We start from the raw sequence: 14,973 nt of genomic DNA, 5'->3' as shown, positions 1-14,973 counted from the left end.
ATGGTTGACTTCACTCATGTCCACAGTAAAATGAACGTTGACCTCATTGTCCTTGCAGGACCCAGGCAATGGAAATGAAGACGGTTTCAGACTTTACAGAGCGCAGGCAGACAGCACAAACCAGGGGCCAAATGACATGTTTGTAGAGAATAAAACACAGAGAACAGTGAAGAGGAGGACGGCAAAGGTGGAGAAACAGAACCACACACAGACAGAGAGAGAGAGAGAGTGGAGTCAGAGAGAAGAAAGAGTAAATGAGGGAGAGAGAGGAAGGAGATCCGGGCCGTGAGTAAAATCCCGGCTGGCCATCTGCTGCTTTCGGCAGCTTTTGGCTGCAGATTCAGACCTTTTAGTATAAAGGCAAACGCTAGTTATCTGTTGGTTGCCAGTGTAGCATCAGCCTCTCGCAGCTGAGGTGAGGAGTGGATCCTAAAAGCTTTATGTAAGAGCTTTACATAAAGTTTATATATGTTTTAATAGCACTTTTATATACAGTCAAATTTGGTGTTTGTACCTATGACTCTGGTGACCCTCATTGCCCCCTGTAAGCACCATAGACTGTGGGTAATATCTGAGCTACACAATCTTATTAATTATTTATTATTTTTTTGTTGCTTCTTTATTGTTCCGAGTTGAACTTGACATTGATTTGACTATCAAATAAACAACCTCCGAGTTATTTTAAAACCTGCGTGGCTCTGCATCTCATTGAAGTTGATGGATAGCCGCACTTGCTTCAGTAATTGCCCCTGGAGACTGTCGCAAATTTAGCTCACTCTCTGCTGACTCTGGACACATTAAGCATTCTTTTTTTTTTCTTTTTTGTTTAGTTTGGTTTTACTCCGCTGACTCCCTCTTATCTGCTTCGCTTTCCATTTAAATCGTGGACTAGTTAAACTTAAGCAGAAGAGCGTGTGCTCTCAGAGATCACGGAGCAGATAGTTAGGAGCTCTAATGGTAGATGTAGAGGCTAGGCGTAGGCTAATTGTAGATAATGGCCCTAAATTGTATAGGAATCCAAGCCCCAGATGAGCTCCCGTTCTTTCCTCCAGCGCTGTTCGGACCTCCTTTTTTCTGACCCAAGAGGATGAGTCAAAGGTGCACAGGGAGGTAATTAGGCTGCCGTCTCGTTCCTCCTGACGCGGCTTTGCAGGGTAGCGCTGACAGGCTAGCATTACTGCAGCAGCTCTGCTACCACCTTAAAGGGACACAAGGCAGTATTTTACCTTAAAATTGCAGCTTAAAAAAATCAATCATGGTGCTTATTTACTGACCTCTACTCCAGGCTTAGCACTGCAGAAAGTGCACTATGTAACTTTTGAAGCTCTGCACTGTTCCTTTAAAGGTCCGTCTGCAGAATGTTTTCAACTTTAAACATAAATATCTGGCTTCACGGCATTCTCCACATTCTTCTAGTTGCAGCTAGCGCAGGTCTCCAGGCAGAGCACTCCCTCTCCGATTTGGCGTACGAGCTTTTCGGGCTACAGCTGCGTTAGGTTGATGAGGTTAGCAGGCACAGCAGGAGTAACCGATCTCGCAGAGTCATTCTCGTAGTGTTTTGCAGGCGGACTTCCAGACTCCTGTCCGAAGAGTTGAACCTCTCTCAGACTCTGAGGTTAAAGGGAAAGTTAACTCCCCACCACGCTCTCCTAGCCATGTTTTGGGGCGGACCCTGTGTTGCCATATGCGTCGCCTCCCTCACGTCTTAAAGCATTTGAGCGTGCTGATGCCGTGGTGGTCGGATTTGACATGATTTCCATATCTCCATCTGTGCTCACTGCTGCTCAGCCCTGGCGCAGATTGATGCTCTTCCTTTTAAGAATCTTATCTCGTCTGGCCCGCAGTGCGGCCGCTCCTGGGCCCCACGTCGCCTCCTCCCCGCTTTGTGGGGAACAATGGTCTCAGAGGAGCTGCTCAAACTTTTATCCGAGATGTCAGCATTTCTTCCATTTTCATTCCCCTTTTTTGTACCCTTCCTGTTTCATTATCTGCTGCTCAGATCCTTTCTGTATCTCTTATTGCTTTTGTCTCTTATTCAGGCCTTCTCTCTCTCTCTTTCTCTCCTGTTCATTTGTTCTCATTCTAATGATCTCTACCTTCTCTCTTTCTCCTCGTATCTCTTTTGTTTTAATTTTCTATTGCATTTGTTTGGTTCCTTTTTTCACATGTGCCTTTTTTTCTCTTCACCTCTTGGTTTCATTCTTCTCCTGCTTGTTTCTCTCTCTCAGTATCTCTGCTGTTCTTTTGCTCGTCTCTTTCTCTTCATATCTTTTTTCTTTTCATCTTTCTAATACATTTTTTAGTCTTCTTATAAATGCACCTTTTTTCCTCTCTTCGTCTTTCTCCTTAGTCTCATTTTTTTCTTTTTCTTCTGCTTTCTCTCTCTCTCATGCTTCTTCACTTGTCAAGTTACTTCATTGTCTCACAGTGGCAAATCTGTTTTCTCAAGGGTTCATCTCTCTCTCTCTCTCTCTCTCCTCCCTGTGCCGGTTTTGTTTGGGAGAGGGTATTTGTGTTGACATGCTGTAATCCTGCCTGTTTACTCCGGATTAAATAGGAGAAGAGGGGACGATATCCAGGACTAAAATCCCTCGCTTTTTAACAGAATCCTTTTGCTTCCTTCCCCTTAAGCATAGCACCATTATATCTCTATTTAATATGAGCCAGAAATGTAGGGATCACATTACACGTTCTGTTCTGTAACGTCTTTCTGGGTTGGGCAAGAATCTGCGCAACCGGCTTATCACCTGAGTCATAGATTTGAACTGGTTTAATTCTGACTTAGTGCTGTGAATAATCACAGACTGCCCTTCGTTTATATCACAGCCACACAAAAGACGTTAAATAGGACGTCTTTTTGCATCCTAAGGGGGGGGGGGGGACAAACAGGACACACACACTTTTACAGAAAATTACACAAAGCCCTGAACAGAAACGATGAGTGGTTGTTTGATTTGTATCTTCTTGCTTATTGACAGTTCCCCATCCTCCTCACAGTGGATCTTAAGCGAGAGTGGCGCTTGATGTTCTTCTGTCTTTCAGCAATAAAACGTTGAAGCCTGTTTATCTGATAGTGACAGTTCTGGTGGTCTCCCAGATGTTGCACACATGTCCGCAGTTCCAGTTGCTCTTTTAAACGTAGAGAACAGAGCGCTTGTTCCTCTTCCGTATTCGTCCTGTGTCCAGTCCTCAGGAACGTCTCCTGAAAAATGTTGAACTTTAGAGTGCTCAGCGGCCTCATTACTGGAAATCATATAAATCAAAAGTGAGGTTTCTGAATGCTGCGCAGCACTCTTACTTTGCGTCGGTCGATGGCTAGACCTTGCCATTTTCTTGCCTCGGGTTTTTATTGTTGATCTTCAGCCACGTTTTTTTTTTTCTTCATTTTAGATTTACAGTCTACTTCTTTCTCTTTCCATTAGAACTGACAGTGATATATTCAGCTGCTCAACAGCTAATGAAACCATCAGTTTGTCATGCAGGGCCCATTAGAACTTTTTACTGCGTCGTTGCTAAAGGTTTTAGGCTGGACGTTTAGACCATGTGCTTGCCGTACAGCCTTTTTATTACAGTTGGAGGCCTTTTGGCCTCTCAAGCCCACATCAGGAGCTTAGCGGAGCATGAACGGCTGCTTACATCTGACATCTCGCCTTCATCAGAAGGGGGAATTGATCTGCTCGGCTGGCCCTCTGAAGCTTGGCCTTGCCGTGTGTGTGTGTGTGTGTGTGTGTGGACATCCAGTTAGCTGACTACAAAGTAGTTCATCAAATATATATCTGTTTGTGTGTTTGTTCTTCAAAGGGTCTGTGCTTTCTGTCTGGAAGTGAGCTCATTGATAGACTTGTTGTGGTTCTTATAGCTAAGGCAAGCTCTCATCTCAGGCAAAGTGTACAGCTTAGTGTCCATGGGCAAGACTCCTAAATCTCCACTACAAACATAGTGTGTCTGCCACTTTATTTATTGGCTCTGTAAGATATGAGAAATATATTTAGCTGAAAAACACCATGACTTTGAGGTGGACAGAAGTAATCCATCTTGGTTTGTTTTCGATGTGCAGTCCAGTAAACTATGTCAACACCAGTGTGTACTTTCACTTTCTGATTTCTGTTTTACTGGTGGTTGTAGCAACAGTTGGACTTCTCACAGATGACCAGAGAAAGCCTAGTTTCGTATTAATTCCAGGCTGTTTCCATTGAGGTTGATGAAACTAGCTGCTTAATTAAAAAATGCCTAATTGTTTTTTGCCTCGTTATGTTTGAGATCAGACTTCTCCTCAAATTCTGATGATGTTTTCTTGCTCAGTCTCTGTCTGCAAGTGATAATCACCTAAAATGTCCTTTTGGCAATACAGGTTCAGAAAAAAATCAAGAGTAAAACAGAAAGGCCATGTTCAGTTTCTCACTTTGGAAGGATGTGGTTTTATGTGTTATCTCAGCTTTGGCTGTTTTCTAAGAAACTGCTTTGCACAACTCCTTATTCCCTTATTTACTCCATTTCAAAAATACCAGCCTTTTTACCAGAAAGTGTGCAGTAAAATACTCAATGTTTTTTCTCTCTCTTTTTCTCTGTGTGTTTTGGCAGGTATTTGGAGATTACTATCATTTCCGGCACCGCAGGGTGGTGAAGAGGTCTTTATCGGAGCACAGAGGAACACACATTCGCCTGCACAGAGAAGCCCAGGTATGTGTGAAATGTTCCGAACTGCTTCCAGACATTAGGACTCTGTTCAGCTCCCTTTGGACCAGCTTAGTCAAAGGGGGCTTTATTTCATTCTTCTTTAATAATATCAGAAAGAATTTGGGTTGAAAGCCTTCAAACCTAGCAACATTGGGAAATTCCCAAGTGCATGATCAGGATGATTCTGATCAATTTAATAAAGTTTTGACAACTCAGACCTGTTCAGATTTGGGGGCTTGTGGGGGCAGCTTTGAGCAAGGCACCTAAACCCTTACAGCTTTCCAGGTGTGAGGATGGCTGTACTCAGTGTGTGTACTCACTGCCCCTAGTACACTGGTGTTTCTGTGTGTGTGGAACCACAGTGACAATAAAAGCACATTTTTGATGTTTTTATTAATAGGAATTGGAGGAATCCAGCTCCAAACATGGTATAATTCAATGTATTATTGTGAGTTTGGCCAAGATGTGTTGCAGTAAATAAACTGAGACAAGGAATTGCACTGATACTGTGTGTGAACGCTCGCGTTAGGATTATACCCGAATGTTGTAGCTTAATTATTCATGACTCACAGTGCTAAATAGCCAGTTGCATTGTTAGGCCCAGCCCGAGCTCTGCTAATAATACTTGCCTAATGTCAGTCACATTACATTTGAGAATGTGCAGCTTGCCTTTCTCCCATTTTGAGGGACTATCTCAGTGCTAAAGGGAATACTGAACAAGGCTCAGGAGAAAGGACTAGTACCCAGCATCAATCAAAGCCTTTGATCTTGTAAGTTTGAACACACCACACCTTTCTTAGCACCATCACCTGGAACCCCAACTCCCCGCCCCCCACCCACCACCACTACAGCATCCCACGGGACTTGAGATTTCTTTCCTACTTGCCGATTGATTTTTGTTATCTGTGCAGTGATAAGCCTTGCTCGCTTGTTCTGCCGTCTGCTTCTCATGATGCTCTGATGCTCTCTTTTGAACATGACTGAAGCGCTTCTCTGTTGGGCCATGTCATCCTCGCCTCATATCACATAGCTGTCCTTCCTTTGATGCCATGGTGTGTCATGTTTTTGTTGAAAGGATCCCTCAGAAGCTCCCGTGTTGCCGTCCTCTCTTCCGTCTACCCTCAGCGCCGTGTTCTCGCGCATTTTCCTAAGCCATGCTCACTCTGAAGTCTGAAATGTGACCGTTTGAAGTCAAGGTGCCTTCAATGACTCGCCGCGACATCTGTAGCCATTCAGAAGTGGCTCAATGTTCGTCACTCGCCGCCTGCTCTGGACCAGATGGTGAGAAGTGAGGCGGCCCGAAACCCTAACCCCACACTTTGAGCGCCAGGGGCTAGAGGTCTCCTTAATGGAAATCACTGACTGAATCAACACGGGCTATTACTCACCTTCTTAGAGGGGCCTGAAAGTCTGCCTCAACATGCTTGCAGCCTCACTGGAATGGCTTGCAGGAGTCAGAGTGGCCTGCCCATGGATGGAAAAGCTCTCCATTGTCCAGTGTGCTGAAGTGATGAGGTGTGTGAATAATGAGGCCACCTGGGATCCCATCACAATGGCTGTACCCTGGGCTGGGCCTGCTCGTTTGTCTTTATAATGTGAGTGGATATGCTGGAGCCATGATCAGGTGGTGCTTGTGAGCTGGAGCAGACACTGATCAGCACTTGAGCGTTGCAGAACCTGGTTCTCTCTTAGAAAGGGGTTTCCAGAGTCCTGGGGACCATCTGTCCTGCATTTCTGTATGGCTCTGGTCTGATTCACCCAGTTCAGCTTCTCAGGTCAGGACCAAGCCCCTCATGGGTTCATGTATGCTTTTAGGCTGCCTGGAAAAACACTTCCCAGAACCATGACTAATAAAGTACAGAACTTTGTGATGGACAAATATGGGTTTGCTTCCTCATCAAGTGAAGATCTTAGTGATGTGGAAACAAAAAAAAAATGGTGGAGCCATGAGCTTAAATTGCTTACATCATGTTTGACCGTCTATTGACATCATTTCTCATGTTTTGTCTGGCTCAGGTAAAATGCACTGTTTAGCCCGACCCCTATCTTTAACAAATTTCAGTATTTACAAGCTATCTAAAAAAATAAACGTGAAAAGTCCTTTGGTGATGATGAAACCATCACTAATTTGGATGCGTCCCCTATTGCACAAATTTGCCTCATGTAAACAAATGATGTCAGAACCCAAAATCTCTTTTTACCGTCTACATTTTCAGAATATCTCCCATTTTCAGTGAATGTTAAACACAGTTTGCAAAGTGAACAAAAATCTAAAACACATAGAAACTGGTTATGTGAATATGCATTTAATCTGCTGCTCTAGAGTTGAAATTCCTGCTTCTCCAGGAAACTGCAGATGTTATGCTGGTGCAGCATAATGCACATTTTAGGAGCTTGTCATTCACACTATCAGGTCTCAGAAATCGAACAAATCAGGCCTAAAGAACAATCAACTTGGATTGGAGACATGCAGTTTTGTTTGTTCAGATGAGAGGAAAAAAATACCTATTTATGGCTACATTATAAACAATAGAAAACACAAAATACATCAGTGTTTGTGCTCTGTGTCAAGCACAGTCTTAAAATAGCTTTAAAAAAAGAAAGTGAGTAAATGTGCTTGAGGAAGTGAAAAATATAACCTCAAACAAAACAACGAAGATGAAGTGTCTTTGATGCTAAGCCACAGAATGGCTCCCCCTTGTGGAGCAGTTGCAGAACGAGTGAGTATGTGTGTATGTGGGAGAGTGAGTTACAAGCCAGTCTTAAATAGCCGCTTCGCATCTAAACAGTTCCAATAAAACCATTACCTACTGTTGTCTTCTACACAGTTACCTGAGAACGAGGATTGCATTGTAGGTTTAGCCTAGGCAGAATGTCCTTCTGGAAATTGAAAACACAGTTTATAACCTCTCTGGAGTATTTTAGGTCGTTTTATCCTGATGATTTGGATCTTTTAAGCAAGGTGCCTCACCAATCCAGCTGTGGCACACACGTCTGTCCTCCCTCTCAACACGTCTTGATGGGATTTCCTCTGCCTGCCCTGCTCCACTTCCTGTTGTTGAATTCTTTTGCTCCCTTAGCACCAAGCTGAAAGAGGAGCCTCCCTGGTTTTTAAAAAAAGAAACAAAAAAAAACCACTCTTTATCACGAGGTGCTGCTGATTGACAGAAGACACCTTGATTAAATAAGTTTGTATGTTTGTTAATGCTGTGATTTCTTATTTTAACATGTTTTTTTTTTCTGGATTACATTAATAGAGGTGGGAGAGGCTGGGTGGTGTGTTTGGAAAAGCTTCATATTTCTTTAAGAGTTTTTATGTGCCTAGATCTTTAGATATCTCCTTCAAATAATTCTCCACACACTGCTGTCTTTTTCAGAAATGTCTGGAGAGCGCTGGTGCTCTTAAACTATTCCAGATTACCAGCTTGCTACCTCATTTATAATGGAGATGTTATCTCTGTTGCTGGAGTCTCTGGTCTGTATCTTTCAGTCCTTCCCCATAACATAGATACTTCACACGCCCCAGGCATTCAGCAGTGTCTCTCAGCTGCGAAAGCAAGCTTGGCTCAGGTCCAGTTTTCTAAAAACTCTGATGTTAAGCTCAGCTTGTTTATCAGTAATCAATTTTAATTTGCGGCTTGTGTATTGGCAGCAAAACATTGTCATTTGGTTTTAAGCAGATTTTGCAGTTTTGTGTGGTTGAATATACGGGGCTTGATTTTGAGGATTACATCAGCGGCTGCTTGAACAGCTTACCGCCATGATCCCAGCTTTTTAGTTATCGTATATTTGTATCCCCGCCCCACTGTTATTGGTTGTTTTCGGGCACTGTGCACAGAAATATCCATGTTAATTGTATGTGGTTCTAGATATACAGGGTGAGTCAGAAGTCGCAGGATACTGCTATGTCTTTGAAATGCTAAGTGACCACCTTCCCATTGGGTAAACTTGCTCTTGATCCAATATGGCAGCCTTCAAGATGGAGGCCAAAGCCTAAAAGCTAGGCCCCTCACCCATTACTCGGTGGGTTTTTGGATAAATGGATGTACTACAACTTTTCACTCACCCTGTCTATGGAGGCACAGCATAAATTCAATGTGAATTTACTCTGAACAACGTTTCCTACTCTCACAGGGGCTCCCTCAGACACTGCCCAGGCTCTGTACTAGGGGGCAGGCTGGATATTCTATATGTAATGTAACGTTTTCTATGAAATTAAAGAAGACTCATCTCAGTTTGTGCATTGCTTTCCCCAGCCGTGGTCCTGTGTTATTTCAGTGGATTTTTGTTGGTTTGTTGGAGAAGAGCTGGACATTATCTCTTCAGCTCTTTGAGCTTGTACAGGATTAAAGAGAAATTGAAAATGTCCGCCGCTCCCCAATCCATCCTCTTTTCCCAGAAAGCTTTGGACATGAGCGTAGAAAAGTAATAAAGCAGGGTTTTGTACGTCTCTGTTGACTGATCGAAAGCAGTGTATTGCTTTTGATTGGATCCTTGCCTTATTGCACCCTCACACGGATCTGTTTCCTTCATATACAAGGATTATCTATGGATGCAAAGTGAGCTCATACAGTATTTAGCGTGTCTCCTTTTAAGTAGGTCATGTGCATTGTCAACGTTGGAACACAATCTCACATCTCCATTTTCAAGGGTTTTCTTTTCTTTACAACGTTTGATATGTTCCTGCTGTGGGCAGATGTGTACTCTCCAGTGTCATGTCCTGCACTTTGAACCAGTCAGGCAGCGTGGTTAATCGTTAACCGTCTCTCCTCTGTGGTGTCACTGCTTGACGTCAAGACATTTAATTATTTTCTCACCTTTTTTGTGCGTGTCATGAACTTTCTTGAGGTCTGTCATTGTGAATTAAAGCTTTCAGGGAAACGTGTGGTTTGATAGGAAAGTAAAGCCCTGTTTGTGATCGTGATTTCTGAGCGTGGGTGGAGGACTGTACAGAGTTCTGGCTCTGGGTGATTCCCCCGAGCAGCAACAGGGCTAAAGCTGTGTTGTATTCTACTCATCCCTCAGGTCTGCCCATGTCCTCTTAACGCTATCTGCTCTGTTCCTTTCGCCGGCTCCCCTGCCCTTTACTGCTCGGCCACATTTTCTGGCCACTCCAGCCACTTAAGTGAAACATCACAGTGCAGCAGGGAGGACAGTGCAGAGGTGGCCGGCTGGACGATCTGCTTCAGTCTGCACTTTTTAAACTGCTCATCTTTACTCTCTCTCTCTCTCTATCTCTCTCTCCCCCGCTCTCCGATTCTCTCTCTCTCTGTCAGTCTTCCTGCTCTCCCTCTGCTTGACTTGTCTTTCTCTCTGTCTCTTGATTTCCATCTCTTGCCTTTTTCACTCTCTCTCTCCCTTTTTCTTCCCTTTTACTTCAATTTAATTCTTCCCACATCTCTCATGCTCTCGCTCCCTCTCTCTTTGCACTCCCTCTCTCTCTCTCTCTCTCTCGCTCCCAAGCACACAGAGTTCATTAAAACAACTGTGTGCGATGCCTGCATTCTCCGTTCTTCTGTAGCAGGTTAATTAGTTTCATCTTCATTCCTTTTTAGCTTTCTAAAAGTTCTGCATTCATCTTCAGTTTAAAATGCAGTGCAGGCATTTTATAAAATGGAAACCCGCTGCAAGGATGCGGCTCTATTCAAATGAATGTGTGATTCAGTCGTAGTTTTTTCTCAACTGTGTGGCCACATTCTGTCACTTACATTTTCAGTGGTTTGTGACAAAAATACTGTGGGCAGAAGCTGCTGCTTCACATCCTGCTGAAACCATTTCTTAGCATGCGAGAAGAAAATGGGCTGTGATTAAATATTTTTATGAGTACAGCAGTGTGGCTTGTACATAAGTCACATGAGATGTGTGGATAGATGGGAGAGGAACGAGTTATACATAACCTCTGCATTACAATAACTGCAAACTTCAGCCTTAGGGAGGTAATGATATTGCGTTTTAAGCTTCTCTGGGAATTTTTTTTGGGTGGCAGGAGCTCTGGGGACATATTACACTGCACTGTTTCAAGTGTTCCCCACTCCTGAAGCAGCACACCTGGCTGGATAATTAGCTGGTGTAAGTGTATAGTGGCATGGATCACTTGAAACATCCCCAGAAGGGATCGAGAACCCTCGTAATATATAAAAGCAGCTCTACAACCGGTCATTAGTAGAGGCTATGTTTGGATGTTGTTCCTTTTGAATAGCATGGTTCCATAGACCGTGCATGAACATTTTACTGTGTAGTAAGGCTGTATTCTCAGTGAAGGTTAATTTTAACTGGATTCATTTCCAAACACCCAACAATTCAGTTGAGGTTTCCATGCTCTGCCCACAAAGGCTTGGACAAGTTTTACACGATGGTTGGCAGAAATCCTATTAAACCTACTTAGGAACCTCAGTGCCCTCTGTTTTTATCAAAATACCTATATTTAGTGTTAATAATTGGGTCCGTTTGGGAATGCTCTACAATTTTTTTACAAAGTTTGACTAAAAGGCTTAAAATACACTTTGGGTTTTCAGCAGAAACTAGAAAAAAATGTAATTTAAACCAGCTTTCGCCTTCGCAACTCTGAGCAGACACGTTCAAACAGTCTTTCTTGGATTTGGAAGTCGGAGCTTTGAAAACGTTGGCCATGAGAAACTATTTCACGGTGTCCATGAAATCCATTAATCAAGTGCTTTCTGTGGCAGTGGGTGAAATATTTCAGAGCAGGTGAAGTACAAGCGGCACCCTGTTGTCTCAGAGAAGCATCTGATGTCCCTTTTGTTGTTTGTGTTTTCCTCAAGGTAACATGGGCACAACAGCAGGTGGTGAAGAGGAGGAAGAAGAGGGATATTTACTCCGATCCAGTCGACCCCAAGTTTGCACAGCAGTGGTACCTGGTGAGTCAGAAAGTCTTACTGAGACTGTGTATTACAGCGGCGTGATATTGGGAAAAAAAAACAGGCACTTCAATATTGTTAATTTGTGATACATATTGCGATATAAAATATATATATGCTGGAGTTTTTCACCATAGTTCACCAGAAATCACCAGTCAATGATCCATGATATTAATGATGCTTGTGAATGAAGAAGGGTGGTTTCTAGAAGGGACTCAAGATGCACTTCTGTTTACGAAGGAGCATTAAACTTAGAACGTTTCAATATCACATTATGTGTGAGTGACAAAATGGGTCATTTAACATTTAATTTCACCACTAAAAGGACTTGAAATAGTGAACATCATTAAAACAAAATTATAGAAATAAGAGCAGATATACACCAGACCCTAGAGTGGTATAAGGAAATAACTAAATAAATTTAATTCGCTATAAAACAAATAGCAGGTACTAAGCTGTATTGAACTAATAGCTTGGGCTTTAGCTGTTGGGGATCAGGAATGATTGGATGGTTTGCTGTGCATGCAGAAACTATGTGTCACTCACAACAAATAGCAACAAACTCTGTGTTTGGAGTGAAATAACTGCAGAGTTAATCCACCTCTGGTAATTGTGCCATGGAAAATGAGAATGCAAATATTTCTTCTGTGTGAAAGCAGCAAAATTGTATTTGAAGCTATGTTCCATTATTTAAATCAAATCACAAGTGTTGTCATATAGCATTGTGTATGTGTGTGTGAGAACGAGAGGTTATTGTGTTTGTCTCTAACACTGTGTACCAGCTGTTTCATAAAAGACAAAGGTTCTTCAGATCCGGATACGAGGAAATATTTGGATCCACTGTACTGTGTTCAGTTTGCCCCTATTAAACTAGGAATTATGCAACATTGAACTCGTTGACATAGCCATCCAGTCGAGATTAATTCTTAATCAGTGTGGTATGCCTTGCCTCCTCGAGTACAAACAAGTTGACAGTGTGACTTGGTTGGTGCACCAATGGCAGCACTGTAGCTCAGTTCTAATGCCAGGCATAGATTACTACTCTGATATTTAACATTCTCTATTAAGGTTCTCCAAAATGTCAATTGAATTTTTTTTCGTTTTTATTCAAAGCTGCAGTAGAATATTCTCCCCAAGCTCATTACCCTGCCTCAAATGTTGATAATGCCACAGGTATAATCTGTAGGCACCTGCTTCATTGTTTATTTCTTAAAGCTACGTTTAATGTCTTAAGTTAAAACAACGCACGCCGTCTTTATAGCATGGATGGGCTGATTTTAATTTGATTCTGGCCCACGAAGCACTTTTTTCAGTGTTTTTCTGTTTGTGATAAGGGAATAAACAGAAGCTGTAATAGCGCAGTACTCATTAAAATGTATACCCTTGCTTCTTTTAACATGGACACCCTCTCAAATAATTCATGGGCTAACTTTGAAGAGTGTATAAGGCCTCAGGGTTTTTTCTTTTCCCCTCCCCCTAATTTGAGTTTCAGAATGTATTCGAAATCATTTGCCGTCAAAAAAGTGGCATTGTCATTTGAGCGAGAAGGGGGCCGTCTACCAAATGAGGACACTGGATTCCAACTAATGAACTGAGGATACAATAGATGGTTTTGTCTCATTTAGCAAAGTGGGTCTGCGGTTTGACTTGGAAGTCTTGAAAGTCTGCCGACAACAACAATGCAGGGTTCGTTTTGCTGCAGTGCATCGTAAAACAGTCTGGGGCCACACAATATATTGTTAATCATTACTGCAGTATTGGCTTTTACAAAAAATCATATTGAAGTATGCCACATTATTTAAATGAGCCCTTTATTTTCTTTGAGTGCGCTGTTAGCTTCATAAGCAACCTCAGATTTTCTGGATCAGTTTCAAGGATTGTTTTAATGAATCAATGAATTCATGTAGTTCATTTCACTATTGATTCGGGTCGGCCTTTAAACTTGTTACATGAAGTTTTTATATGAAATGTTTGGTAAACATTGCTTGATGCTATTGCCCAGGTTTTGAGTCTTAAAAACCGCCGAAGCTAATGTTGCTAACAAATTCTACAAGTTGATAGTTACCCAAATCTAAATGAGTTCTCTAAAGTTCCCTCAGTGTGTTGTAACTACGTCCCAGTCTTAAAGTTTGTGAGGAGTTTTTGACGTAAGGTTGTAGTACGTCTTACTATTAACTGTAAACATACAATACAAGATGTCAACGTAGCTGTATTTTGCAAGCAGCCTTGCGTTGTGCCGTATTCCAACTCCTACAATACAACAGCAGATCCCAGTTCACTCTCATTCGACAAGATTCGCAAAAGTATGTGAACTTGAATGCAATCTGTGGGCACACGTGCATTGAAATACAGAACAAGTGTTGTCTGAACTGGCTGCTTGCATGATTTTGCTACACAGCGAATCATAAACTGTTAAAGTAAAGCCATAACTGAAAATAAGAAATAAATGCAGAACTTTTTCTTTACAATTTATTCTGTTCACATTTCCTGTGAAGTAGTCTCCTGCCGTGATTGCTTGACCACTGTTCTTCAGCCTCTGAGGGGTGATTATATGCTCTTATGCCAAATGACAGGGAATCATCAGCCTTTTAACATCAATGACAGAAATTGACTTAAGGTCGCCTGCAATTTATCATCACACTCAGGATTAGATATCATTTTCCTTACGACGCTACCTCAACTGCCGTCGCGGTTCACCTAAGAGCTGTCCTGCTGTCCTTCCGATCGGAATCGACACTTATAGATGGGGTCTCGGATGGTTGAACCCAGACTAACCTGGTTGGTTGCTGTTTCTGTTTTTATACCCACACCAACCTCCAACCCCGCCCTTCTCGGGAGGTTCAGTGACACGATGAAGGTAGAGGAGAGAGAGGAGCCACGCTGCGAAATAAATTCAATTTTCTGCTTAAATAAGCCCAGGCCTCTGTGTGAGCTGCAGCACCGGTGCTGAGGGAAGGGTGTGGAGGTCAGTTCCCCGCAGTCCTGCGCTGGGTGGGTAGGCGGACTGGCTGCCGTTTCCCTCCGACTAGAGGTCAACTCAAGGTCGCTGGCCCATGGCTGAAATTCCGAGGGCTGCAGCTCAAAGCCCCTCGAGTGTAGAATCATTGTGAAACACTTTCTCTGAAACTGCTCACTTCTGGAAGTCGTGATTAGTTTCTACTGCTGAGTCTCCAGAGACTTTCTATAAAACGAAAGCAGACTCACTCTGGAGGTCTTTTATCTCAAATTGGAATCTCTGTGTGTTTAAAGTATTCCTTTGTTAATGATAGGAAAGTGGTGAATCTCCACATAGACATTAGCATATGCGAGCATATTGTGTTCTTAGAAAGATAGTCATCTAAATGAGCAAGTGCAGGAAGTGCTTCATTCGAAGTGTTTTCGAAGGCACTTATTTTATTCTGTAAATAGTTCTTTCTTT

General features: G+C 42.6%; 1 protein-coding gene across 4 annotated transcripts in view; it reads left to right on the top strand.

Moving 5' to 3' along the window:
• Positions 1 to 14,973, top strand: part of furina (furin (paired basic amino acid cleaving enzyme) a) — a 95,421-nt gene that overhangs the window by 40,343 nt on the left and 40,105 nt on the right. For all 4 annotated transcript variants that reach the window (XM_066646898.1, XM_066646900.1, XM_066646899.1 and 1 more), the window contains 2 exons: positions 4,582 to 4,680; positions 11,460 to 11,555. In XM_066646898.1, coding sequence (XP_066502995.1) covers positions 4,582 to 4,680; positions 11,460 to 11,555 — 195 coding nt within the window. The remainder of the gene's footprint in view (positions 1 to 4,581; positions 4,681 to 11,459; positions 11,556 to 14,973) is intronic.

This window comes from Hoplias malabaricus, chromosome 16 (genome assembly GCF_029633855.1).
Source record: "Hoplias malabaricus isolate fHopMal1 chromosome 16, fHopMal1.hap1, whole genome shotgun sequence".
Taxonomy (NCBI): Eukaryota; Metazoa; Chordata; class Actinopteri; order Characiformes; family Erythrinidae; genus Hoplias; species Hoplias malabaricus.
Note: the sequence above shows the minus strand (reverse complement) of the source record. Positions and strands in the feature narration are given on the sequence as shown.